The 26,631-nt window shown below is 58.7% G+C and overlaps 1 protein-coding gene and 1 non-coding gene across 4 annotated transcripts in view; both read right to left on the minus strand.

Annotated features, from left to right (window-relative positions):
• Window positions 1-56: 56 nt before the first annotated feature.
• Window positions 57-26,631, minus strand: part of ITGB4 (integrin subunit beta 4) — a 32,354-nt gene continuing 5,779 nt past the window's right edge. Inside the window, exons 6-40 of one of the 3 annotated variants that reach the window (XM_061392805.1) lie at window positions 25,772-25,868; window positions 25,413-25,584; window positions 24,205-24,468; window positions 23,841-23,930; window positions 23,439-23,561; window positions 22,865-23,029; window positions 22,639-22,715; window positions 21,221-21,423; window positions 19,554-19,657; window positions 19,352-19,450; window positions 19,086-19,215; window positions 18,186-18,308; window positions 17,984-18,090; window positions 17,216-17,249; window positions 16,836-17,027; window positions 16,476-16,579; window positions 16,143-16,201; window positions 15,980-16,003; window positions 14,519-14,667; window positions 14,253-14,432; window positions 13,311-13,459; window positions 10,376-10,580; window positions 9,052-9,209; window positions 8,531-8,711; window positions 8,265-8,402; window positions 5,556-5,738; window positions 5,335-5,466; window positions 2,842-3,078; window positions 2,544-2,702; window positions 2,032-2,181; window positions 1,312-1,500; window positions 1,067-1,222; window positions 819-983; window positions 615-722; window positions 57-495 (exon numbers count right to left, since the gene is read on the minus strand). In XM_061392805.1, the coding sequence (XP_061248789.1) occupies window positions 356-495; window positions 615-722; window positions 819-983; window positions 1,067-1,222; window positions 1,312-1,500; window positions 2,032-2,181; window positions 2,544-2,702; window positions 2,842-3,078; window positions 5,335-5,466; window positions 5,556-5,738; window positions 8,265-8,402; window positions 8,531-8,711; window positions 9,052-9,209; window positions 10,376-10,580; window positions 13,311-13,459; window positions 14,253-14,432; window positions 14,519-14,667; window positions 15,980-16,003; window positions 16,143-16,201; window positions 16,476-16,579; window positions 16,836-17,027; window positions 17,216-17,249; window positions 17,984-18,090; window positions 18,186-18,308; window positions 19,086-19,215; window positions 19,352-19,450; window positions 19,554-19,657; window positions 21,221-21,423; window positions 22,639-22,715; window positions 22,865-23,029; window positions 23,439-23,561; window positions 23,841-23,930; window positions 24,205-24,468; window positions 25,413-25,584; window positions 25,772-25,868 (4,946 nt within the window). In that variant the 3' untranslated portion in view covers window positions 57-355. Of the gene's footprint in view, window positions 496-614; window positions 723-818; window positions 984-1,066; window positions 1,223-1,311; window positions 1,501-2,031; window positions 2,182-2,543; window positions 2,703-2,841; window positions 3,079-3,498; window positions 3,688-5,334; window positions 5,467-5,555; window positions 5,739-8,264; window positions 8,403-8,530; window positions 8,712-9,051; window positions 9,210-10,375; window positions 10,581-13,310; window positions 13,460-14,252; window positions 14,433-14,518; window positions 14,668-15,979; window positions 16,004-16,142; window positions 16,202-16,475; window positions 16,580-16,835; window positions 17,028-17,215; window positions 17,250-17,983; window positions 18,091-18,185; window positions 18,309-19,085; window positions 19,216-19,351; window positions 19,451-19,553; window positions 19,658-21,220; window positions 21,424-22,638; window positions 22,716-22,864; window positions 23,030-23,438; window positions 23,562-23,840; window positions 23,931-24,204; window positions 24,469-25,412; window positions 25,585-25,771; window positions 25,869-26,631 lie in introns of all 3 variants that reach the window. The other 2 variants (XM_061392807.1, XM_061392806.1) reach the window with 2 other exon arrangements.
• TRNAA-AGC (transfer RNA alanine (anticodon AGC)) lies at window positions 11,272-11,343 on the minus strand. Its single transcript has one exon. It is a non-coding gene; the product is annotated as a tRNA-Ala (tRNA).

Below are 26,631 nucleotides of genomic sequence, written 5' to 3' on the forward strand. Positions count from 1 at the left end.
GTGTGAGAACTGCTCCCTGCTCTGGACGGGGCCTAGAAACATGGTCGGGGCAGAGCCAAGCAGTAGCGAAATCCTTTATTATAGCAGAACAAAGCCAGGCCCTTGTCATGCTGGGTCCAGCTCTTTGGTTACAAAGGGGCTGGGGCCTGGGGCAGGGGGGCAGCCAGAAGGGCCTTCTGGGACCTCTGCCCCCTCCACGCTGTCCAGAGGACACTGAGCCCCTGTGCTGTGGCCAGAGGCAGCGGCCTTGTGATCAGCATGCGGCTGGGGTGGGCCACCAGGGGTCCAAGGATGGAGTAGCTGAGGCAGCACATGGGGAGGGGGTGGGGCGGGGTGTGTGTGTTGAGGGGGGCGCTCAGGTCTGGAAGAACTGTTGGTCCACGTGGGTGCTGAGGGTCCCACTGGTGGTCAGAGTCCGGCTCACAAACTCCTGTGTCACATGCCGGGTGAGGGAGCCACTTGCTTCCAGATGCTGGGAGCCCAGGGTCAGTCCATCTGCAGGGGAAGAAGTGTTGAAGGACCCACCTCTGGGTCCTGACCGCCCCCCCCCACCCCTTCCTCTGTTAGCTCTGTGTTTCCTGGGGAGAGCCAGGAGCCCCCACCAGGCAACTCACCCAGTAGGAAGGGTTCAGTGGTGCTGGAGTGGGTGGTGATGCTGCTGTATTCCCCTGACGCTGGGTGCTGGAAGAGCCCCAAGTGGCTGCCCAGCTGTGGAAAGGGTCCTGGAGAGGGTGGGTGGGGGCACAGTTAGAGGATGGTGCCAGGAGAAGGCGTGGCCAGAGAAGGGGTGGGGCTGGGGAAGGGGCAAAGAAGCCTGCCTCCATCCTGGGACTCAATGGTGATGATTCCCTCTCGCTCCGGCCCGAAGCCTTGGGTGGTCTTGGCCTGCACCTTGAACTTGTAGGGCACGTTCTCGCTGAGGCCAGGCACGGTCAGCCGGCTCTCAGGGCTGTCGCCGTCAACCAGGAACGTAGTGGCTGGCTCTGTGCAGGAAAGATGCCTTTCAGCCTCTGCGGCTCCCTCTCCACCCCTCCCCCTCCGCCCCCCAACCCGGGGCAGGCAGCACCTCCTCCGTGGGCCATCTCACACGTCACCAGGTAGCCCAGAATGTCGCCATCTGGCCTGCGGGGCCGCTCCCAGCTCAGCTGCAGTGAGTCGGGGCTCAGGGCAGTGAACACCAGCGGGCCCGGGGCGCTGGGCGTGCTCAAAGTGAAGGCGGAGCCTGGGGGCAGCAGAGGAAGTTTGTCAGGGGACAGGTGGGTATCTGAGGGCCAGGTGGGGGCACCTGTGGGGGTGGGGGTGGCAACTTACCCGGCAGGGGGCAGAGCGGGCTCTGCGGGTGCACCTGTGACTCAATGGTGATGACACCCTCACGCTCCGGGCCCCAGCCCTCCTGGCTCTGGGCCCGAACACGGAACACGTAGGAGTGGTTGGGCAGGAGGTCCTCCACCACCACTGAGGTCTGGCTGGGGTTGGGGATGTTGAGGCGATACAGCTCACCTGGGTGGGGGACAGAGGCAGACCGTGGAGCAGCCTCATTCCTCATCCCTAGCCCCTGGCCTGATCTCGCCCCTCCCCTAGGCCGCAGCCCAGACCTGGTCCTAGCCCAGACAGGACCAGCTGTGGTTGGGGTGCAGGTCGGGGCGGCCTTGTGTGGTGTGGCTGGTGGTTCAGGCTGTGCACCATACAAGGAGTGAGTGGAGTCTGAAATCCCATCTGTGTATGATGGCTGTTTATGGGCCCAGGTCATGCCTGCCCAGAGAAGGGCCACTTCTCATAGCCCAGCAGAGAGACCCTGGGTCCCTAAGCAAAACCTCACGGGGGAAGTGATCAGGAGAGAGGCCCAGGGAGATGGGTGAGGATGCAGTGGAAGAGGGGATGCAGTGAAGGGGACACTGGGGCACTCAGAAGGGAAAGGCCCTCTCAGAGAGGCAGGGGGTGGCAGCGGGGGACATCAGTGGTCAAGCGGCTCGGCTGGGCTCTGGACAGCCCGAGCCCCTGTATGTCAGCCCACCAGCAGCCAGGCCTCACCGCCGTTCAGCAGCTGGTACTCCACACTGTAGCCCTGCAGCGCACGCTCACACTGCGGCTCCTGCCAGCTCACTTTCAGAGACGTGGGTCCAAGGGCGGAGAACACCAGGCGGGTGGGTGTGTTGGGCACACCCGCAGCCAAGCGGGAGCCTGCAGACAGGGGGCGCCGCAGTCAGCCCGCGGCGGGGTTATCTGGGCAGTAGTCCCTGGTTCTCAGCTGCACCTCCCTGACTGCTGGTCGGGCAGCCCACTCGGCCCTGCAGCACCCTCTCTAGGCCGCCCGGCGCCTCCCCACCGCACTCAGGGTGAGTGCGGGGTCCGCTTGAGTACCCGGCCCCCCACCCTCCTCAGCTGGCCCCAGCCCAGCACCCCGGGAGGACAGGCCGCTTTAGGCACCAGCGTGGATGTGGATGGAATGGAGGGTGCGAAGGCGCGGGCAGTGCTGATGGTGGGTGGATGGTGACATGGAGCGGGACGGCCATGGAGACGCAGGACTGCCACCTCTGTACTACCTGGGCCCCAAGAGGGCGCTGCTGGCTGCCCAGCCAGGATTATAGAGTCTCTCAAGTCCCCGGAGCGGGGGGCTCCCTTCATCTGAGCCCGACTCCGGGACCCCAGGGCCCAGGACAGCGGAAGCCTGCTCCTCCCGTGTTCCCAGATGGGAGGGAGGCCTAGGGCAGGACAAAACACAAGTGAGCTGGGGCGGGGCGGGTGTGCGTGTTGGGCGGAGGGCAGCAGCCCCCGCCCCGCCTCCAGGAGCTGGAAGAGAGGAACGATTGGCCGGAGGGCCGGGGAGGAGGCGGCACTCACTCTGGGAGGAAAGGGAGGTGAGGGTGGAGTAGTCCCTGGGCAGCGTGGCGGAGTGCGAGTGCTCCGTGCGGGTCAGCGAGTGGTAGTCCCGCGTGAGGGTGGACGAGGTGCTCAGCACGCGGTGGGACAGCTGCGGGCTCAGGTGGGCGCCGTGGGCCGCGGTGCTCACGGTCATCCTGTGCAGGGAGTTGGCGCTGCCCGGGAAGGCAAAGTCCATCCGCCCGTTCACCAGGTGCTCTGCGGGGACAGGGCAGGGTCACTCCCACAGGCCCGGCCGCAGACCCCGGAGCCCCGAGGGGCGGGCTGCCGCAGCCCTGGGAATTCCGGGGGTTACCTACCTACCTACCTTCCGGGGCCCCCCTGGCATCAAAACACCCAGCCTCCCTCTGCCCACCAGGGACAGAGGCCCCTGGAGGAGTCCACGGCCCAACCAACCCCCGCAGGCTTCTGGAACACAGGTCCCCTGGCCTGGCAGGAGGCCCCCACGGACCCGACCTCCGCCGGGGCCTCGCAGCCCCAGCAGTCGGCCCCGCCCTGGGGAGAGCCCACACGCCTGCCCTGGGGTCCCCTGGCTCTGGGGTCACCGGGCAAGGCAGCCTGGCCGCGGTGGGCTCTGGCTGGAGCCGAGGTGGGTGCGGGTGGGGGCGTGCCGGTCACCTCCCTCCCCGCTGGCGCCCCGCGTGCCCCCATCGGCCCCATCGGCGGCGCCGTCTCCCGGGGGCCCGGAGTCGGAGGAGCGCCGGCTGCCGGCGGACAGGCGCGGGATGAGCTCCGGGGGCAGCCGCCACGTGACGCGCCTCAGGTCCAGCTCCTCCCCCAGCAGGGGCTCGAACTTCCAGCCGCAGCCTTAGGAACAACGAAGGGCCGCGTTGGCACCGCCAGGGGGCGCCAGGGGCGCGGAGAAGAAGCCAGTGGTCCCCCGGCACATGCGATCTGGGTGTGCGGCGGCGGGGGAACCCGGCGGCAGGCGGGACCCTCAGCCCGGAGGTGTTACAGGGCGGCTTGGGCCGCAGCTGGCGAGGCAAGACCCCCTGGACCAGAGACCTGGCTCTGCCGCGAGCCGTGAGGCCTCTGCGCTGAGCCTGCTTCCCGTCTGGATGAGGGAGGGAGTGATGTCTCCCAGGCCTGCCTCCCGGGAACTCCCCAGCGAGTTCCAGCAGCCAGAGTAGATCTGTGTAGTGCCGACAAGCCGAGGAACCTGATTCATACCAGCTGCTCTCTACCCCAGACCCTCAAAACCCTCAAGACCCCTGAACCCTAGCTTGACTCCATGGAAACCTGATGTAGGTAAGGAAGGAAGAAAATACAAATTCTGGGGCTTCCCTGGTGGCTCAGTGGTAAAGAATCTATCTGCCAATGCGGGAAAAGCAGGTTTGATCCCTGGTCTGTGACTGAACCGAACTGAACTGAACTGAACTGAACCGGGAAGATGCCACATGCCGCAGAGTAACTAAGCCTACAGGTCAGAACTACTGAGCCTGTGCTCTAGAGCCCGGGAGTTGCAACTACTAAGCCCTAGAGCCCGTCTTGCTCCACAGTAAGAGAAGCCACCGCGATGAGAAGCCTGCATAGCAATGAAGACCCAGCACAGCCAAAAATAAATTATATAAAAAGGAAATACAAATCCTGGTGGATTTTCACTCAGCCTAGTATGACTGGTATCCCATTTCACAGATCGGAAAACCGAGGCAGAGAATGTACGTGATTCATCTGAATTCCCACAGTGGTGGCTTAGTCACTAAGTCCTGTCCGACTCTTGCCCCATGGACCCCATGGACTGTAGCCTCCCAGGCTCCTCTGTCCATGGGATTCTCCAGGCCAGAATACTGAAGTGGATTGCCATTTCCTTCTCCAGGGGATCTTTCCAACCCAGGAACTGAACCCAGGTCTCCAGCATTGCAGGCAGACTCTTTACCAACTGAGCTACAAGGGAAGCCATCCTGCAGTGAAGCCAGAGCTAAAACAGACCCCAGGAGTCCCAGTCGAGGGCTCTTTGCATCACAATGTACAGGAATCCAAGAGGGAAGTGGAGCAGGGCCAGTGCAAGGAGCACTGCACTGGGGGCCCCCAAGCCAGTGGCTCTTCTGGGGCTCCTGGACCAGGCTTGCCTCCTCGCCTGTAGCCCTGTCCCTGGGAGGTGTCTTGGGTGTCCTGACTCCATGGCACAGCTGGTGAGCCGGTGAGCCTTCCACACTCACAACTGTTTCCAGTCTCATGTGCACGAGCCCGTGTGCATGTGCCCCAAGCCCATGTCTGTCTGTCTGTCCTCACACAGAGACATGCACACCAGTCCTATGAGCCACGTCCACTTTGTCCCCTCTGTACCCAGAGCCAGAATGGTGCCTGTCAAATCGATTTTGCAGAGAGGGGACTTTCAGTCTTGATCTTCATGCCCAGTGGTCCTGGCCCCTTTGCTGTCTCTGGACACCAGCGACAGCCCCACCCTCTACCCAGGATCCCCACCATCCTCGCCGGGATCCCCAGACCACTCACCGGTGTCATCAGAGACGCTGGGCCTCTGGCTGCCGGCTGGAGAGCGGAGCACATCATCGCTGTACATGAGGAAGCTCTCGTAGTCCTCCCCACTCTGGGCATCCACGATGGGGATGTCAGGGATGATGGGGACTGCGGGGTGGGGGGAGGGGTGAGCCAGGGCCCGACCTCGGGCCTCTGCCCGCCCCTGTCCGCCCTGTGCCTCCCTGCCCCCTGCTCACTGGACATGGGTCGCTTGGGCTGGGTGGCCAGGTTGATGATGGCCTCCCGCTCAGGCCCCCAGCCTGCCCCGTTGCGAGCCTTGACCGTGTAGCGGTATGGCTGGGACTCGCGCAGGTTCTCGATGAGCAGCGTCCGCTTCTTGGGGCTGTCCACCAGCACCTTCTTCATGGGCCCGATGGGTCCTAGGGCAGGGAGAGTGCCTCAGAGCTTCTGGCCTGCTCCTGGTCTCGGATGCCCCAGGACCGTCGCGCAGCCCCTGAACTGCACCCAGGAGTGGGGGGAACAAGGCAGGGAGCGAGCAACTGTTGATGCCCAGCCACGGGCCAAGCCCTGAGAACCTGGGTGTGACTGGCTTAGAGAAGTGTCACCAGGGCTCCACGGGGTTCCTCGCTAAGTTGAGTGGCAGAGACACACTAGACTCAAGTCACCCTTAGTGTCAGCTTGACCCATTGGTAAAGGTCCTACGTTCACGTGCGTCTGTGCGAGTCTGGCTCCAGAGCCAAGAGTGCCCTCACCACCTGTGCCTCACCGTCCCCAACCAAACCCCAAATGCTCTGTTGGGAAATCCAAAGTGGAAACACTGGGGACTTCCCTGGTGGCCCAGGGGCAAAGACTTTGCTCTCCCAATGCAGGGGACCCGGGTTCAATCCTTGGTCCAAGAACTAGATCCCACACATTGTTGCTGAGCAGCCAAGTTGTGTCTAAGTCTTTTGCAACCCCATGGACTGTAGCCCTCGAGGCTCTTCTGTCCATGGGATTTCCCAGGCAAGAAATTAGGCGTGGGTTGCCATTTCCTCCTCCAGGGGGTCTTCCCGACCCAGGGACTGAACCCAGATCTCCCGCACTGGCAGGTGGATTCTCTACCGCTGAGCCACCAGGGAAGCCCCAGATCCCACAGGCCACAACTGAAAAGATCCCGTGCGCCACGATAAAGACCGATCACCCTGCATGCCCCCATGAAGACCCGGCACAACCAAAACAATAAATAAAAAATATTTTAAAAGTGGAGACATTCGGACACTCGCCAAGGCTGCCCTGGCCACCTGGGCAAGGATGGGAGGTGAGAGGCAGGCCTGATCCTGCAGCGGAGGACAGGCCAAGGCCTGCACGAGCTGAGTGTGTCAGGGTGGGATGGAGGTTGCACAAGAGTCAGTTAGCCGGGAGCAGAGGTGAGGCAGCTCCCCCACACCCAGAAGGGAGGACACACAGCCCTGGGAGCGGGGAGGAAGAGACCCCAGGCTGCTCTGAGTGAGTTACAGTGCCTAGGGGTCCCGACCTGACAACATGGGGCCCTCTGGGTGATCAGAAGATATCCCAGGGTCTGAGGGGTCCAAAGGAGGGCTCTCGGGGAAAACCCCACCTGCGAAGCTTGATGCTGTCTGATAAGAGAATGGCTGTGTTCCAAGAACTGGCTGATGTTGGACTGTCTGCCTGGGGGAGGTCTCTGAGTGCTGAGGTGGGGTCCACCCCGTCGCATCTGTCTGCCAGGGGGAGAAGGGAAGGGGACCACCCCAAAGGGCTGATGCCCTTGGGTCAGGAGGGCTTCCTCATACGTTTGTGAGGCAAGAGCTAAGAGTGTGGGCCAAAACCAGTCACGCCTGGTTAAGATTAAAGGCCAGGCCAGAAAAGACTTCCTGACAGTGGTCCAGGGGTGGACCAGGAGTCGCCAACAGAAGGAGCCAAGGTGTGACGCAGCGGCTGAGAAGGTTGTGCTTGGTCGGCCAGGCGAACAGAGCAAGGAGCCTGAGGCCCAGAACAATCCTGCTGCCCTCTGCCCTGTTGGGCTACCTGGGAGTGCTAAGCCTGACCCACTTTAGGGTTCACAGGTTGTATCTGGGGGTGGGAAGCTCTCCATCCCTGGGATGGACTCAACAGGTGACGATGCAGAGAGGAGGGCCCTGCACCAGGCAAGAGCGGGGGACTGAGTTCCCTTGAAAAGTTTTCCATCCTGACAAGTGCAGGGGTCATCTCTCCCTTCCAGGACGGGAGAAAAATAGAGAGTTCTGCGGGAGAAAAATAGAGAGTTCTGCCAGGTGCTCTGATAACATGTTGCATAAAATGTACTAGAAAAATTGTTTGAAGTTCAGGGAGTCCTCTGCTTTTTATTTGCTAAATCTATCCACCCTGGCTTGAAGAGACCCGTGTAGAATGGAGCCACTCTCGTTGACCTGTGTGGGCTGGCACTCTGGACCTGTGACCCCATTGCACACACATAACCTCAGGCCTTCCATCCTCACCTGCCCTGGGAGCTTCTGGGCTCTGCTTTGGAATGCAACTAACTCAGCCCAAGTTCAGTTCAGTTCAGTCGCTCAGTCGTGTCTGACTCTTTGCGACCCCATGAATCGCAGCACGCCAGGCCTCCCTGTCCATCACCAACTCCCGGAGTTCACCCAGACTCACATCCATCGAGTCAGTGATGCCATCTAGCCATCTCATCCTCTGTCGTCCCCTTCTCCTCCTGCCCCCAATCCCTCCCAGCATCAGAGTCTTTTCCAATGAGTTAACACTTTTTGTATGAGGTGGCCAAAGTACTGGAGTTTCAGCTTTAGCATCATTCCTTCCAAAGAAATCCCAAACCTGACCACAAACCTAATGATGCCCCCAGGCAACCAGAGTGGGGGCTCATCCACTGACCTGGACTCCGTGACCTCCTCCCGTTCTCCACCCCCTTCCCTCCCTGGGGGCAGAAGAGGAGGGCGGGTCCTTACGGTTGTCCTCATTGACCAGGCCGTAGCAGACCTCGTAGGCTGTGATCTCGCCGTTGGTCTCAGCCGGCTCGGCCCAGCTCAGCTGGGTCACGGTGGAGGAGACGACGTTGAAGGCCAGACGCCCGGGCTCGCTGGGCACTGGGTGGGGCAGAGAGGGTGCAGGAAGAGCACTGTCAACAGCGGACAAGAGGCCAGAGTTCTGGGCGGGGCCAGGGCTGGGCAGGCTGGCATCAGGGTGGCCAGGGATGGATGTGGTGAGGCCTCACCTTCCTGGTGGGTGCGACAGGACACCGGGGAGCTGTAGGGGCCCTCGCCCTGCGCCCCGTAGGCGCACACCTTCATCTCGTAGTCACAATATGGGTACAGGTTGGTGAGCTCCACTGAGGGCACCTTGCTGTCAAGCAGGTGGGCTTCAGACTCGGAGTCACCCTGGATCCAATATTTCACCTGTGCCCAGGGTGGGGCTGGTCAGCGGGGAGCAGCTGGCAGAGCCCACCGTCCCTCCGCTGAGCCCTGCCCTTACAGTCCCGTGGGCACACAGACGTGGAGGGATTGAGTGCCCTGCCAGGCGCACGCAGCAGGGCTGGCATAGGGCACAGGTGTTTCTGGGTTCTGGGGGCCACATTCCAGGGACTTCTTCCTCCCCCAGGGGCCGATGGGGGTTCCCCACCCACTGAGGCCAAGCACGTCCTTTCCTCTCCCTGGGGCCCTCTCTGGCCTCAGCAGGCCCACCTCTGCAGCATATGCCCGGCCTCCCATCCACCCCCTTCGTCGCCCCCCACCTTACCCGGTACCCTGTCGGCTTGCCAGGAGGAGGCAGCCAGTTGAAGTGGATCTTCCGGGACCCAGCAGCCTTGGCATTGGGGTTCTGTGGGGCACCCAGGTCACCCCGGGGCGGTGGGGGTGATGACACGGTCTGGTTCATTACATTCCGGTCCAGCTCGTCTGCAGGGGGTCAAGCCGGGGCAAGGCAGTCAGCAGAGACTCCTCTCTGGCTTTGAGGGGACAGGAACCCATCTGCACCACCAGGGGGCACCAGACGCCCAGTTAAACACCAAGACTCCTTCCCCCTCACATCACATCAGACGTATGGGTGTGAGAGTTGGACTATAAAGAAAGCTGAGTCCCGTAAGTATTGACGCTTTTGAACTGTGGTGTTGGAGAAGACTCTTGAGAGTCCCTTGGACTGCAAGGAGATCCAACCAGTCCATCCTAAAGGAGATCAGTCCTGGGTGTTCATTGGAAGGACTGATGCTGAAGCTGAAACTCCAATACTTTGGCCACCTGATGAGAACTGACTCATTTGAAAAGACCCTGATGCTGGGAAAGATTGAAGGCGGGAGGAGAAGGGGATAACAGAGGATGAGATGGTTAGATGGCATCACCGACTCAATGGATATGAGTTTGAGTAAACTCCAGGAGTTGGTGATGGACAGGGAGGCCTGGCGTGCTGCGGTCCATGGGGTCACAAAGAGTCTGATATGACTGAGCGACTGAACTGAACTGAACTGAATCTTCCCCTTGCTCCAGGGGGACCCAGGAGGGTCTCCAGAGGGATAAGGGCTTGCTCTCTTTGTCCCTTTGGCAGCCAAGGAGTGTCCCACAGAGAACATTTTCTCTTCCCAACGCCCTTCCTCTCTCCCCTACCCCAAGACTCCTCCTCCGCCCCCATCCTTTTGGCAAACCTCCCCTCCAGGGTGGGCTCACAGGCCCCACTATACTGGAAGCTAAGGGCCCATAAGAAGTGTTTCACCCCTTCTGAAACACTTGCATTTAGCTTAAACTAAGGCTGAAGTCAAAGGCTAAGGCCTAATGGTGGGATTCCCAGCCAGCGGCAGGCCTGTGGCCACATGACCCCGGTCTCTCTGATTGAGAGCAGGGTTGCCAGATAAATACAAGATGCCTAGTTAAACTGGAATTTCACACGAAGATACTTTTTAAGAATAAGTATATCCCAGATAGCATATGGGATATATGTATACTACAAGTTGAGTTGTTATTTATCTGAGATTCAAATGTAACCGAGCTTTCTGTATTTTTACGGCTGAGACTGTCAAGAAGCCCCAGCCCTCCCTCCCCACCTGCTTAACCTGACCCCAGGCTCCGGCTACCTCGGTCCCCAATGATGACAGTGGCACACTGGGGCTGGCCCAGGCGGGCCCCGAACTTGGGGTTGCTGAGTTGGATGTAGAAGCGGCGGGTCTGGGGGCCCCGCAGGAGGGAGTCCATCTCCTGCAGCTCCAGGAGCTTCACCTGCAGCTCCTTCCAGGTCTCCCCAGGTTGGAACAGCAGCTCACCCTCCATGGGGATGTAGTCCTAGGAATGGGAAGGGGTCAGAGTTGGAGCAGGCCTGGGAGATGAGCCAGGGCCACACGCTCCACCCCTACCCGACAGCCAGTGCAGAGACCCTCACGCAGACTCTCCCACGTGGACACCGGAATGGCTCCTGTTTATACAGCACCTCTTGTGCATCAAGTACTTTACAGATATTAACTCATTTCTTCCTCAGGGCAGAGTGAGGTAGAGATATTACTGTCCCCATTTTACAGATCAGGTAACTGAGGCACACAGAGGTAAAGAAAGATGCCCAAGTTCACACAGGTAGTTGTGGTGGAGCTGGGATTTGAACCAAAGTACAGAGAGACAAGGATGCAGATACAGGGGGGTCCCACACAGGCAGGCACTCAGCCAGGGGAGCTGAGATTTGCAGGCCTCACCTAGGAGGGAGGAACTGTTCCCCGCCCTGGGGCTCTGAAGTCTGAATCCCACCAGCCCCCCGGCCCTGCCTCCTGGGTGGGGTGCTTCTATTACCTCCAGTTTTTATTTTTCAATGCCCTAGAGCTTTTTCCTGAATGTCTTGGGATTAATGTGTACCTATATGGGGCAGATAGATTGCAGTGTGTAGGGGGAAGCCTTTTCACATAATTCCACTAGGTGGCGCTGTAAGCTAACATTCAGATTCTTTGCTAGCAGTCCGAGCCACCAGGGAAGCCCAAAAATGTAAAGATGGAGGTACTGGGGATTGAACCCAGGGCCTCATGCATGCTAAGCATGCGCTCTACCACTGAGCTATACCCCCAGGCATATATCTGTATATACATACATGTATACATTTGTATAGAAAAAGAGAAAGCAACTTTCAACAATGGGCGCTAATTTTATTAGTCTTTCCATTCTGCTGTAGGTTTGAAGTTTTTCAAAATAAAAAGTTGAGAAATATTTAAAAATGTTAAAAAACATAGTTCACTACCAAAGGATCCTTATAAAGGGCTTCCCTAGTGGCTCAGATGGTAAAGAATCTGCCTGCAATGCAGGAGACTCAGGTTTGATCCCTGGGTGGGAAAGATCGTCTGGAGGAAGGAAAGGCAACCCACTCCAGTATTCTTGCCTGGAAAACTTCCATGGACAGAGGAGCCTGGTGGGCTGCAGTCCATGGGCCGCAAAGAGTCGGACATGACGGAGCGACTTAACACTTTCACTTTTTCACTTTCAGTGACGTTATGGTTGTACAAATTCCTTTTTGGAATTTTTACTGGGAGCATTAGAGCAGTAATAAGAACTATTCCTACCTATAAAAACAAATAAAGAATAGGGTGTGTGCGCACACTTGCTCTCATGATTGCCAAGTGGGTCTGCAGGCCAGTGCGACTAACCTTTATTACTTTTTGAGTGAAGTTTTTTTGTTTCGTTTTTAATTTTGGGCCACACTCTGTGGCACATGGAACTTCCCCAGACCAGGATCGAACCCATGCCCCCCTGCAGTGAAAGCGCAGCATCGTAACCACTGGTCCAAGAGGAAAGTCCAGTGAAGTTTTGATATGAATATTTCTATTTTAAAATGTTGGTAATAGGTATAAAATAGATAACTAATAAGAATCTATGGTATAGCACAGGGAACTCTACTCAGTACTCTGTAATGACCTATCTGGGAACAGAATCTAAAAAAGAGTGGATAGATATATGTCTATGTTTAACTGATTCACTTAGCTGTACAGCAGAAAAGCAATATGGTAAATCAACTGTATGTCAATAAAAAATAATTTAAAAAATTGGTAATGGTAATAGGGAATTCCCTGGCAGTCCAGTGGTTAGGACTCTGCAATTTCATTGCCAGGTTTCTGGGTCCAGGTTTGATCCCTGGTTGGGGGACTAAGATCCCACAAGCCACACAGCATGGCCAAAAAAATCAAAATACACAAAACGTTGGTAATTAATTTAGAAAAACAGACATATAAGCCAAACTAAGCAGGGACATGGCTGTTGTCTGAGAGTGATTAAGCTGTGAAAAAGTGATAAAGTTGACACCAGCCCACCACGCGGCCCTCCCTGCCCTGAAGGATTGGTCCTATGGCCTGGCTGACAGAGGGCCTGCCTGGCAATGACAGCCTGGGGACATAAGGCCTGTGATCCCCCGTCAACAAGGCCAGAGTCCCTGGGCCATGGCAGAGGGGGCAGTCTATTTCTTTGAAGAGTTTCCGGGTGGATCCTGGAATGTTGCAAGGGGGACACGGATGGTCTGGACATGATGAGGCCTTATTCAGGGCATCACTGGCCTTTTTGGTGAAAGTGAAAGTGAAATCGCTCAATCGTGTCCGACTCTTTGCCACCCCATGGACTGTAGCCCACGAAGCTCCTCTGTCCATGGGGTTTTCCAGGCAAGAAGAGGAAACTTCCTTCTCCAGGAGATCTTCCCAACTCATTTGAAAAGACCCTGATGCTGGGAAAGACTGTAGCCAGAAGGAGAAGGGGACGCAGAAGATGAGATGGCTGGATGGCATCACCGACTCAATGGACATGAGTTTGTGTAAGCTCCGGGAGTTGGTGATGGACAGGGTGGTCTGGGGTGCTGCAGTCCATGGGGTCGCAAGGAGTCAGACACGACTGAGCAACTGAACTGAACTGATGCCCCTGCTGCAGGGTGGCAGGGGAAACGTGTCCTTGGGAGGCCAGCCTGTGGCACCACCAGCATCCAGAGACCCAGGATGCCGCTGTGTCCAGCCCCCACTGGGCCCTTGGGATGTGCCTGACCTCGTGGCAAGGACTCACCCGGTTGGCCTTGGCGGTGTTATCCTGTGTGCGGTAGGAGACCTGTGATTTGCCGCTGTCCAGGATGCGCCGGACCACGGGGATGCGGGCAACGTGCTCCCCGCTGCTGACCAAGTACTCGGGCTGCTCAAAGGACACGATCCCGCTGGCTGCAAGGAGCCAGGCGCTGGTCAGGGGTCTTGACCACAGTCCCCCTCTCAGCCCCTGCCCTCCCTCTGGCCCAGCCCGGTCCAGACTTCAGGAGTCTGCTTATCACCCTCACCCCTCTGCTCTCTAGGGAGGGTGGACAGAGGTGCTGGGAAAGTCTTCCAGGAAAAGTTGACAAGGCTGGAACAGTGTCCAGCTGACATCCTGGAAGGTTTGGGGCAGAGAAGGGAGGTCAGGCAGCGGCAAGACCAGAGATGAGGGCTGAGACTGAGGGCCAGGGCAGAGCAGGCCTAAGTCCTGCGGCAAGTGGGGAGGAGGGGTCAGCGACCAGAACAGGCCCTCTGGACGCTGGAAGGATGGTTATGAACAAGTCCAGGTTCCCCGAGGAACTAGCAGGGAAGGCAAGGTAGGTGACGGTGGTGTGACGCCTTGCCCGCCCTCTAGGTAGGCCTGGGCAGAAAAAGCCCCAGGTCCCTTCTTGCTCTGATGTCCTGGCATCCTGGGGACCCATTCAGTCTCAAGTTCAAAGGCCACAGGACAAGGAGAGGGTCATGGGACGGCTCTAGGAGAACTCAGTACCCTCTGGTGATGATAAGAGAAGCCCCACACTGAGCGCTTATGAGAGAGGTACAGCCACAACCCCCTCAAAAGAGCCTGATACCCATTATGCAGATGAAGAAACCAAGGCTCAGAGGTTGAGTCGCTTGCCTAGGCCACATGGCCAGGTCCCACTTCCACTTGGATTGAGGAGAGACAAGGGTCCCAGAGTCCCCTTTGGCCCCCATCCTGACCGACCTTGCTCCTTGATGATGGTTATATTGACCAGGCGACGTCCGAGGGTGGCGGTGCCCACAGGCACGTCGATGGCCTCCACCAGCAGCTGCTTCTCGTCGTCGTCCTCGGGCCGGATAAACAAAGGCACCCGCACGTCCACCAGCTCCACGCCCTCCTGGAATTCCACCATGCCCCGGGCATCTGGTGGGGAGCCGTCAGACAGGCGTCAGGGGGCCGCACGGGGGTGGGAGCTGAGAGGGAGGAGCACAGGGAGCCTGCCCACCTACCCTGGTCTGCGGTGAGCGTGTAATAGCCGGGGGCCACCTTGAGCTCATGGAAGGCCCCCTGCTCCACGTGCTTCTCTGTCAGCTTCAGCAGGGCCTGCTTGGCCGAGCGGGGAGCCATCAGTACAGTGTCCACAATGGTGTGGTCCTGCCTGGGGGCGGGGCGGGTGGGGGGTGTCAGGCCAGCTGGGAGGCTGCCACGCGTCCCTGTCCACCCCTCCTGCCTGTCCTCTCTGCATTGGGGCACAAGATTCCAGGCAGCAAAAAGAGGTTTTTTCAGAGCCAGACAGACGCAGAGGCCCGGGCTGGCCCTGCCGCCGCCCCCTGCAGCCTCAGGGTCCTTATCTGTGAGAGGAGGCTCCTCTCCCTGCCCACCTCTCCCAGAAGGGCTGATGATGCACACACAGAGGCGGGGCAGCAAAGATGCCAAGGAGACAGGCCAGACTGCCTGGCTGCAATCCTGGCTTTTCATCTTAAATTTTTTTTTTTTTTTTACCCAACCACATGGAAATTGAACCTGGTCCCTGGCAGCGAAAGCCTGAGTCTTAACTGCTGCTCCTGTGTCGTGCTGCGTTGTGTCTGACCCTTTGTGACCCCATGGACCGTAGCCCGCCTGGTTCCTCCATCCATGGAATTTTCCATACAAGAATACTGGAGTGGGTTGCCATTCCCACTCCAGGAGATCTTCCACGCCCAGGGACTGAACCCGCGTCTTTTGTCCTTTGCGCTGGCAGGCAGGTTCTTTACCACTGAGCCACCTGGGAAGCTTTAACTGCTGGACCACCAGGGAATTCCCCTGATTCTCTCTCTCTCAATGGCTAGGTAACCTTGGGTAAGTTGCTCAACTTCTCTGATCCTCAGTTTCCTCAACTATACAATGGGAATAGCAATGATCCCCACTTGAGTAAGATAACCACACACACGAGTCCTTAGAACAAGGCCTGACCGGTGGTCAACACTCAAAGTGCCAGTCTCAATGGTTCTTACCCACAGTAATGTGCCCGGTGAGAGCTGTGCTTTGTCTTCTTGGTATTGAACCCCACCCCACTCTTCCCTGGGGGATCTGGGACTCGGGGTGGGAACTGGGAAAGAAGTGTGTCACCCACTGGACCATCTGGTTGGTAACCAGCGGCGCCTCCAGGATCAAGGCCTTTGGCCTCAGAGGAGGGCTGGCTCTGGGCACCGGCTATCCCTGGCACTGGGTGGGAGCTATTGCCCGTGTGAGGCCAGGGACTGGGTTGGCTCGTTTCCCTGTGGGTTTCTTATTCTCATACAGGGGCTGGCTCTCGGTGAGGGCTTCGTATGGGTATGTGTTCAGTGAAGGTCCTACCCCAGGACAGACCCAGACAGCCCTCCTCTCCCATGGGGCGGAGATGATGGAGATGGAAGTGGGGATGCGGGAGGTGGGGATAGGGGAGGTGGGACTTGGGGCTGGTACTGCCCACGGATGTGTCTTCGACTCACTTTTTCCCGGCGTTGGGCTGCTGCCTGTGGGGGACAAAGTGAAGACTGTGAGCCAGATGGTCCCTAGGGGGCAAGGATTATCTGCTTGGGAGAAATCCCCTGGCATCAGCTATGGGAGCAGCGCCCCCCCCAACCAACCCCACCCCGGGCGCCTAGGACCCACCGGAACTTGGTCTGCTGGAGGTTGTGAGCGCCTGTGATTTGTCGGTACACCTCGTTCAGCTGCCAGGCAAGGGAGGGCTGTGAGGCTGGGGCCCTGGGGGAGCCCCTGCACCCAGAGGACCTCCTGGGCATGGCTGGGGGTGTGGCCACAGGCATGTGCAGTGCCTCTACCCTTCTGGAAGCATTCATGTGGGGCAGATCCCAGGGGACCCCCCGGCCACACGTGTGTCCGAGAAAGCCCTTCTTTCCCACCCAAGGCGGCTTCCCTCTGCCCTCCTGCCACCCAGCTCACACCCGGCCCAGAGGTGCCCACTGCCTGGGACCGGCTCCTTACATTCTCCTCCACCTCCTGGCGCAGCTGGTCGCATTCTCGCGTGCCAGGCTTCAGCAGGTTCTCGGTGCAGAGGCGAGCAAGCCGCAGGGACAGTCCGTAGGGCACTAGGGCAGGTGAGGAGGGGGGTCGTCAGTCCCGCCATGATGGGCACCACAGAAGCCTCCTCCAGAAGCCAGGCTCGGATTGGGGGGCACCGGGGGCGTGTACCCCTCAGGAAGGGTAGGAGGTGGCCAGCCCTGTGCCTGCACCCGATACCCAGAGAAAAGAGGAATGCTGGATCCCAGACCGGGGAGCAGTGTGAATGTGCCCCGGGCCCCAAGGGCAGCGCCAGGAGACGTGGTGCCCAGCCCCGGCCCTCACCCAGCTCTGAGGGGTTGATGCCTGCAGCGTGCGAGGCGAAGCCCGGCCGCTGCACGTTGTTGGTGATCTTCCATCGGACCGTGTCGCGACCCTTGAGGTTCCCGCTGCGCAGCAAGGGCGTGTCCAAGTGGTCCGAGGCCATCAGGTTCTCTCGCAGCATGTAGTGGTCTTCCTTGAAGCCCACCATGTGACCTGTGGGACCTGGGCCTCAGTACGGGGCTGAGGGGCTGCTTCCTAGACCCTCCCCCACCACACCCCACAGGTGGGACCTCCACGGTCCCCGGCCTCTGTCCCAGACTTGGCACCCTGCTTCCCCTCCACCCCCGCTGAAGGAAGGAGCTGTCAGAAGTCCACCGCCCCCGCCGAGGCCAGGCCCGTACCTCGGTTGCAGCAAGGGAGAAGGGCCAGGCAGGCCTAGGAGGCAAGGAGGGCGGGGATGAGAGCTGAGACGGCCGCACCGGCCCAGGGAAGTCCCTCCGGCCACCGCCTCCCACCCACGCCGGTGGTCCAGAGGGGTCAGCAGTGCCTTCCCCAGACACTGGGATATCCAGGCAGTTACAGGGGCCTGGGTGTAGGCACAGAGGCGAACAGGGGCAGAGGGTACCCAAAATGCATGCCATGGGACTCTGGTCCCGCTATCTACTCTGGAAAGGAAAAGGTTCTGTGATCAAACCCCTTTGGGAAGCACTGAATTCCTTCCCCATGTAGTTTCCTTGTGCAAACAACTAGCTCAAAGGCTCCGAGAAGCCCTGCAGAGGAGAAACCGCTTTCTCAAAAGTATTTGATCACAGAACGCTTTCTCCCTGTAACACGCATGAATACGACCCTGGGGGCTGCCGTAGGGGCACCTCTGCCCCCTTCAGTATCCCACGCCAGGCCATGCTCTGCACTCTCCTGTCTCCGGTCTTTCTTCCCAGGGAGACGGCCAGCTCCTGGTGGGCAGAGCCCTTCCTTCTTGTTGGTTCTCGTGACCCTTTGCATGCGGCTGACCCCCGGGCCAGGGACTCCCAGGAATCCAGCCACTGGTGGCTGGCAGAGGCGAGGGGCTGGGGTGGGGACAGCACCAGAGCTGGGCAGAACGTGTGGGTTCCCTTGGCCTCTGCCCCCTACAGGGACCCCAGTGGGGTGGGGACCAGGGGAGCCCCCACCTTGCAGCAGGCACAGTACTTCCAGCAGAGCAGCAGCAGCAGGACCGGGAACAGAAGGAGGAAGATGAGCAGGGGGATGAGCCACCAGAAGGTGCCCGGGGGGCATTCTAGGGAGGAGAGAGGAGGAGGAGGGAGCCAGTGCCTCCCCCCGATGCGGGTCTGACAGGCCACCAAGGCCCACCCTGCCGGCCCGCCGGCTCACCCTTCCTCCTCTGCACCAGGACGGTGCTGTTGGGCCCAGGGGCGCTGTCCCCCTCCACGGTGTAACTGTAGGTACAGTCGTCATCCTCGTCCCGGAAGGAGCAGTGCTCCACCACCTCCTCTGCTGCAGACACAGATGGTCAGCAGGGCACCCGACCCCAGCCCGGAGCACCTCAGGGCCTGGCGAGGGGTCCGCTCCTCACCACGGCCTTGCTCTGGGGCCCACCCTGCCCATCACAGGGTCGGGGTGGAGGGGTGGAGGCCTCTCCCTGGGGAAGAATGTGAGTTCCCGGCAGACTGTGCACACGGTGGGCGGTGAAGTGGGGGCTGCCCTGCCCAGGACCGTCAAAGCCCACAAATCTGTGCCTGTCCTGGGCATCACTCAGGAGCTGGGCTTCTAGAACATTTTTCTGACCCAGAGGAAAGCAGGCTGTGTGCCCCAGGGCCCGTTTTTTGCGCCTTTGCTATGTTCATGGCCCCCTCCCCAGGACTGGGTGCCCTGGCCAGACTGTGCGTCCCCTCCCTGGGTCTGTGTGCCCAGTCTGGATTCTGTGACCACCCCCCAGGCCTGGAACCCCTCTTCTGCCTGTCCTCACTTTGGACTACGAGCCCCCTACCCAGCTCTACAGCCCCGCCCTGATGAGCGACCCCGCTTAGGGGTCTCCCACCCAGCTCTACAGCCCCGCCCTGATGAGCGACCCCCCCTTAGGGGTCTCCCACCCAGCTCTACAGCCCCGCCCTGATGAGCGACCCCGCTTAGAGGTCTCCCACCCAGCTCTACAGCCCCGCCCTGATGAGCGACCCCCGCTTAGGGGTCTCCCACCCAGCTCTACAGCCCCGCCCTGATGAGCGACCCCCTTTAGGGATCTCCCCTTGCCCAGTTCTCTTGCCTGCCCTGTACCTTTCTTGAGCTCATCCACCATCTTGACCTTGAAGCTGCACTCCTCGCACGTGCGCCCCTTCTTTTCACCGGTGCCCCAGGCCTGGCACTGCACGCAGGAGCGCAGGTCCTCACAGAGGCCCAGGTGGATCTGGGTGGGCAAAGAGGAGGGGCAGACGGGTACTGTGCTGGGTGGCCCCTGCCAGGCCCACTCCCACAACCTCACTGCCTGGGCAGCTCCCATGGCGATGGGTCCCCGTGCCCACACCCAGCGAGTGTGGCCTCACCGCCGAGTAGTTGATCTCGCAGACGGTGTCCGTGTAGAGCGACTGTTGGTTGCAGTGGCAGCGGCCGCACTCGCAGTGGCCACGCCCATTACAGAGACCCTGAGGTGAGAGGAGGCCCCCGTGAGCCAGCTGCGCCCCCATCCCTGTCTGCGAGGGGGCCCCGCCCACCGTCCCCCGCTGCCTGCCTCAGGCCCTGGCCCACCCCGTTACTGTCGATGCAGGTGGCATTGCTGAGAGGACAGTCACAGCTCAGGCCTGTCCAGCCAGGCTCACACACGCACTGACCCATGGAGCAGCGTCCCCGGTCTGCAAAGAAGGGAAGGCGAGAGTGGAGAGGCACATTTGCACCTGCAGTCCAGGCTGCCCACCCGGCAGAGCTGCCTCGGGAGCTAGGATGTCTCCAGCCATGGGCAGAGCCATCTCTTCCTCTCTTTCCTGGCATTCCCTTCTCTCCATTTTTCCCCGCTCTATTCTGCCCTCTACCTTCCACTCTGCAGATGGAGTGATCACCCCAAAACACAAACCCAGTCACATGTCTCCCCTATTTAAGAACCTTTGATGAATCCTGGCCAATGCAATAAGGTAAGAAAAAGAAATAAAACATACGTATTAGAAAGTAAAAAACAAAAAACTGTCATTATTTGCCAGTATCAGAAATGTCCCCAAATAGCAAGAAGAATCTATAGATAAGTTGCTAGGTTTCATAAGTTAGTTGAGCAAGGTGGCTGGATACAAAGTTAACATATAAAGAGAAAATGAAATTAAAACCTCCAATGACTCCCTTTGCTCAAAGGATAAAGTCCAATATCCTTGCTATTGACTGATTGCAGCCTGCAAGCCAAATCCAGCTCACCACCTGCTTTTGCAAAAGTGTTACTGAAACAGAGCCACACTCATTTGCCTCCGTGTTGCCTATAGCTGCTTTCTGCTACAAGGGCAGAGCTGAGCAGTAGTGACAGAAACGGTTTGGCTTACAAAACTGAAAACATTTAATGTCTGGCCCTTTAAGAAAAAGTGTGGACTAGACTAAAACTGGATACATCCTGGCCTGGAATCCAAACCTCTCACACTCTGGCCCTGTCTCCTTTCCAGCAGCATCTCCCTCCCTTCCTATCTCATGGCTCGACCTGTGCTAAATACCTGTCTTTCTCCAGACATCCTGGGTTCTCCCTTCATTTCTCTGAGTGCACTGTAGGGTAGGCAGGTAAAGAGAAAAGAAGGCAGATAAAAGCAAGAATGAAGGAAAGAGTAGACCCCCAGTGGCAAGTACACAGTTGGGATTTAATAAGTATTTGGTGAGTAGATTTTCATTCAATCTCCTCTATTTGCCCAGTCAGTCCTTCCACATGGCCCCTGTGGGTTCTGTGGCCCTTGCCCAGTTCCAGAAGCTCTGGCCAGCCTATGGGCCCCTGGCCTGGACCCACACTGTGTTGGGCCCTGTGGGATGCATTACCCCAGGCCCTGCCTGCCAGAGATGTAGCACCTTCCAAGAGAGGAAAGATCACCATGCCTTATAGCACCAATCCCTGAGACCAAGCTGGGTAGTACCCACCCTGGTGGGATGGGAGAGTGGAGAAGAAGGTGGGCGTGGACTGGAGGACCTCAGGGGAGCCAGAGTCTTAAACATAAGAGTAATGTCATGCTGGTAGGGGCCTTGGGCATCAAGTTTTTGGAGGAGGAGAGAGGTCCAGGTTGGGGCTGGACTTGCAGGAGGCGCTCAGGGAATCTGGCCTGCACATGCGGATTCTGACTCCTGGTGTGGCTCTCCCAACTTGGGCTCTGATGGGAGAACCAGCGGGGCAGGGTGTGGGCTGGGCACCCAGGCCACCCCCAAAGCCCTGTACCACCCCACTTGGGTCAGCAGCTCACCATTGCAGAGGAACCCGGAGGTGCGGGGACACTGGAAGTTGTCGTATTCGCAGAACTGACCCTCGTAGCGGCCTTCGCCATAGCACACACAGTGGCCACACTGGCACTCGCCCCGCCCGGAGCACACCTTGTCCTCGCCCTCCCGCCGGCAGGGCTGCAGGTCGCTCTGGGAGCCGGTGGAGCAGTTACAGGTCTTGCCGCTCCTGCGGGAGGAGCCAGTCACTTCCCCACTGCCCAGCAAGAAGGCTGGGCCTTCACCATCCCATTTTACAGATGAGGAAACTGAGGCTCTAAATGGGTCTAAGTTAAGCAGACAGCAGTGGTTGAACTGAACTCAAGCCTCAGTTCCCTGAGACCCTCCCTCTGTCCCCTCAAGTCACAACAAATCTGTTCAATGTCTTGAAGCTTGAAAAGCCCTTACTCTTACTATCACTCATTCGTGACTCACTTCTGCTCAGGGAATAGGGGCCCATGGCTCAAATGTGCTGTGTACTCAGTCGTGTCTGACTCTTTGTGCCCCCATGGACTGTAGCCCGCCAGGCTCCTCTGTCCATGGGATTTTTCCAGGCAAGAATACTGGAGTGGGTAGCCATTTCCTTCTCCAGGATGGCTCAGATAGTAAAGGTTCAAAAGGGATGGAGGGCAAAGTCAGCCTCCCGCTCTGCCCGACCCACAACACCCTGTCCTGATTCTTAAATGACTTTCCAGAGATAATCCGATACCAGTTCAGTTCAGTTCAGTCGCTCAGTCGTGTCCGACTCTTTGCAACCCCATGAATCGTGTCCGACTCTTTGCGACCCCATGAATCGCAGCACCCCAGGCCTCCCTGTCCATCACCAACTCCCGGAGCTCACTGAGACTCACGTCCATCGAGTCAGTGATGCCATCCAGCCATCTCATCCTCTGTCGTCCCCTTCTCCTCCTGCCCCCAATCCCTCCCAGCATCAGAGTCTTCTCCAATGAGTCAACTCTTCACATGAGGTGGCCAAAGTACTGGAGTTTCAGCTTTAGTGTCATTCCTTCCAAAGAAATCCCAGGGCTGATCTCCTTCAGAATGGACTGGTCCAGGTTTTTTTTCAAGAATTATCCAGGGTTTTTTGGGGGGGGTTGGGGGGTGTTGCACTGGATGGCTTGCAGGATCTTAAGTCTCTGGATCAGGGAATGAACCCACAGCTCCAGCCATGAGAACACTAAGTCCTAACCACTGGACCATCAGGGAATTCCCATATCCATGTTTTTCAAAGTTCTTTGAATTTAATCCAGCAACTGGATGTGCCCCTTTCTCAGCCTTTTCTATGCCTGGCTGCCACCCCCTCCTCAGCCTGCCTCCATGGTATGCCCAGCGTCAAGCACTTGCGGGCCCCTTCACTGGGAGCTGCTGGCATCCGGGGTGCTGGCTTCACCCCCACCACACTTACCAGCCCTCGTGGCACACACAGTGTCCGCACATGAAGTCCCCGTGGAAGTTGCAGCGAGATGACCGCTCCTCTTTTTGCTGGAATGAAATCGTGGTGGGGTGGGTGGGGGAGAGGGGGAGATGCTTGCCGCCACACCGAAAAGGGAGCTCTGCTTTGTTACTCGGGTCCTCGGGCGGTCAGCTCAGCCTCTCCCTGCCCGCACACCCTTGGCGGGGCTGTGTCATACCAGCTCACAGGAGCACACGTCACAGATGACGCCCACGTCCATCCGGAGGCCGTTGGAGAAGGATGGCTTCAGATGGATGGTGCCCTTCTGGTCTGCCTCCAGAAGCTGACACACATGAGCCCCGTCCAGGTCCTCGATGGCCCGGAGCTGCACTTGGTATGTGCCCTGCAGGGACCCCGTCTTTAGTCGAGGCAGAACCTGAAAGTTCTCGGCCCTAAAGCTTCAGGAATGTGTCTGGCCCCTGGCTCCCAGCTCCCTGCCTGTCCTTCCTCAGGGCTCCCAACTCGCTCCTCCAGGCAGAGTCAGGACAACAAGAGCCCGACAGTAAGCAGGGCTGCCTTTGGCCCGCTCGTTCAGCTGGGCAACCTGGGCTCCATGCTGACTGATCTCCGCTTTACAGCTGAGCACCAGCCAAGGGCAGTGCAGAGCTCAGCCAAGAGGCTGCTCCAGGGGGCTTCAAACCCAGGTCTGTCTGACTCGGGAGGCCATGCTCTGGATCTCTGTTTGGGTAGATCCCACCCCGCAGGGCGCTGTCCCCGTCCTCCCCTGTCTCGGGGCCCCCACGGAGGCATACCACTTCCCCTCGCCGGATGAAAAAGGACCCCGTGTCCGTCTTCTGGAACATCCTAGAGGTGACCTCTGTCCGCAGGCCTCGAGGACTGTCCAGGGCCCGAATGTCCAGGTTGGAGCGGATGCGCTAAAAGGGGGCAGGTTACTGATGACTTGGGAGGTGGGCCCAGACCCACCCACCATGGCCTGGCTGCCTGAGCTGCAGTCTTATCTGCATGGAGGCCTGGGTGCTGGGGGGTCATGGGAGCAGAGCCTGCAGGAGTCTGGGACCAGGCCCGGGGGGCTCCTCAGAGACCACAGGAGACCCTTCTGCTCTTCCATCCTGTTTCCCAATCCTCTGTCATTCAGCCATCTCTCCCACCCGCCCCCGCCGCCCTCGGACCCTGGAGCCCGCACTGGCCCTCACGTTGAAGGCTTCCTGGAGCAGATCCACAATGTTGGACGAGTCCTCCTGTAGCACCCCCAGTGAAGAGACGGGGAAATACGATGACAGCCTCTGTGGGGGAGAAAGTCGGGCCCGGGGCTCAGCCTCTGATGAGCGTCATCACTCTGGATGGAGACAGGAGCTCTGGGGCTCACCCACTTTGCGGGTGGGGGACGCTCTCAGCTCCCGCCTGCTGGGGAGTGGGGTTGGAGGATGGGCACATGACCACCTCTTCCCACCAGGGCCCATCCGAAGTTTTCGGAAGGAAAGAAAGGAGGGTGGGGGTGGGTGTGTCTGAGAAGCTCCATGGGTCCCTCCCCCGGCCCAGGGAGGCCCAGCCCCTCACCTCATAGTAGCTATAGGAGTAGTTGGTGACGGCGAAGATGGGGATGATGTTGTGTTGGCCGAGCAGGCGCACCAGGGTGGGCACCGACGGGTAGTCCTGCATCTTGTACTGGGTGTAGGTGCCCGTGGGGTCCAGGTGGCACTCCTCGTCGTTACGCCTCATGATGCCAGCCAGCACGTTGGCCCCGTCGGCCTCGTAGTGGAAGGCCGACTCGGTGGAGAACACCAGCAAGTGGGTGCTGTCAGGGCGCCAGCCAATGTCACTCTGGGGAGACCAAGAAGGGGGTGCCCGTGGAGCAGGCGGCCTGCTGACGGCAATGTCACAGCGCCGCACACCGCCACGGTGAAGGCGCGCCCCAACGCTGCGCTCAGCAAGGACTCGGGATTCACAGCCTCCGTCAGCAACGCTCATGACAAACAGTGCTGGGAGGATGACCGGGGTGGGGAGGGGACACAGAAACCAGCCATGGGGAGCGGGAAACGGACGCAGGGACTGTGCCCACAGCGGGCACCATGCAAGATGGGAGCCAGTTTCAGCCAGCTGTCCCCTCAAGGCCTCAATCACTCTGCGAGCATCTCTCAACTGCATAGAAAAACGGACACCACACAACATTCAACAAAAGACTTAAAACAGCGACAGCAGCGCGTGGCCACTTGTTTGAGAAATACATAGGGTGGCTTTGGAAACCGTGTGTATAAAAGCAATAGGCGGGGGAAAAAAGGGCAGAACTATAACATGCACTGATTTCGACTACATAAGGGAATGATGCACGCTGGCGGGGGAGCAAGCAGCTGGCTGGCTCTGTGATGGTGGTGGAATTATGGGCAATTTCTGTTCTTTGTTTTCCAAATTGTCTATAACATCAGTGCATTATTTTTTAAATGAAAAAATTGATGCACACGTAAAAAGTGCCCTCCTCTAGCACAGCTGGAGATGGGTATTAGCAGGGAGCTTGGGCTCGGGGCACTTAAGATTCCAGAACGCCGAGGCTCAGGTCCGCCTTGGTGACCAAGACAAAACCAGGGTAAGACTGCTCAGGCCCCAACACCTCTAAACTTGGATTGGAATTGAGGGTCCCCCAGAGGGTCTGAGCTTGTCTGAGGGTATGGGGGCCCCAGCCTGGCACCAGAGCAGGCCAGTGGGCAACTCTTGACCTTGTAGAGAAACACAGCCCTGGTCTAGGCCGGAAGGAGCCTCCCAACACTCACCGTGCACACGGCCGTCTGCAGGATGGCATCAAAACCTCCTTCCGGGGCATCCAGGTTGCCTGAGATGCGCTCCCCCTTCAGCTTATTCCGGAACTCCTCCACGTCTTCCGTCAGGCTGATGACATTCTTGAAGGAGAAGGGGGGGTCGCTGTTGGGCCAGGGTTCCTTCAGCCTGGGAAGGTGGGAAGGGGAGTGTCAGGGAGAGAGAAAGTCAGGGAAGAAGACCCCCATGCCCTGCACCCACTGTCCTTGCGGACCACCCCCTTGGCTCAGTGCAACCCCAAGATTTTCAAAGTGCCTGGGTGGAGAGGAGGCAGGCCACCTGGCCAGGACCACTGTCCACTCGGTCGATCACTCACTTCTCAGGCCTCATGTCTGTCTGAGGGACGCTGACTTTGTCCACGAACTTGCCAAATCCTATTGTGTAGTCGCTGGTGAGCTGCCTCAGGACCTGAGCTGGGCATCAGTAGGAAAGACAGGGGACAGCTGAGGGTGGGACGAACGGAGAGAGTAGCAGGGAAGCAGACGCACTGCCACGTGTAAAAGAGAAGCCGGAGGGGATTATCCACGTGGCTCAGGGACCTCAACCCCGGGCGGCTCTGTGACAGCCTCGACGGGTGGGATGGGTGGGAGGTGGAGGGGGCTTCAAGAGGGAGGGGGTCATATGTACACCCATGGCTGATTCATGTTGGTGTATGGCGGAAACCAATGCAATATTGTAAAGCAATATCCTTCAATTAAAAATAAATAAACTTTTTAAAAACAAAAAGAAGGGGCAGCTAAGTCCCAAGAACCCCACATCTACATAGGTGTTGGGGGCTAGTTTGGGAAGGAGGAAGAGGAAGAATAACTTAATAACTTAACATCAATGCTCTGCATGTTTGGCATCAGTTCATGCACACAGCAGCCCTGTCATTATTTACAGATGAAGGGAATGGGACTCAGGGGACCTGGAGTCATGCATGCAGCCAGTTGGAGGGGGTGGGTGGGGAGCTGGACCAGCCATCTGTTAAGCTCGGACTTAACAGCCTCATAGCAGCTGGGACCCTCCTTGTCAAGATCAGAAGAGGGCATTTCCTGGCGGTCCAATGGCTAGGACTCTGGGTTTCCACTGCAGGGGCAAAGGTTTGACCCCTGGTCAGGGTATTAAGATCCCACAAGCCACATGACATGGTGCAGCAAAAAAAAACAAAAAGGACCAGAGGGGGTCTGGGGCCCA

This window comes from Bos javanicus, chromosome 19 (assembly GCF_032452875.1).
Source record: "Bos javanicus breed banteng chromosome 19, ARS-OSU_banteng_1.0, whole genome shotgun sequence".
NCBI classification, from domain to species: domain Eukaryota; kingdom Metazoa; phylum Chordata; class Mammalia; order Artiodactyla; family Bovidae; genus Bos; species Bos javanicus.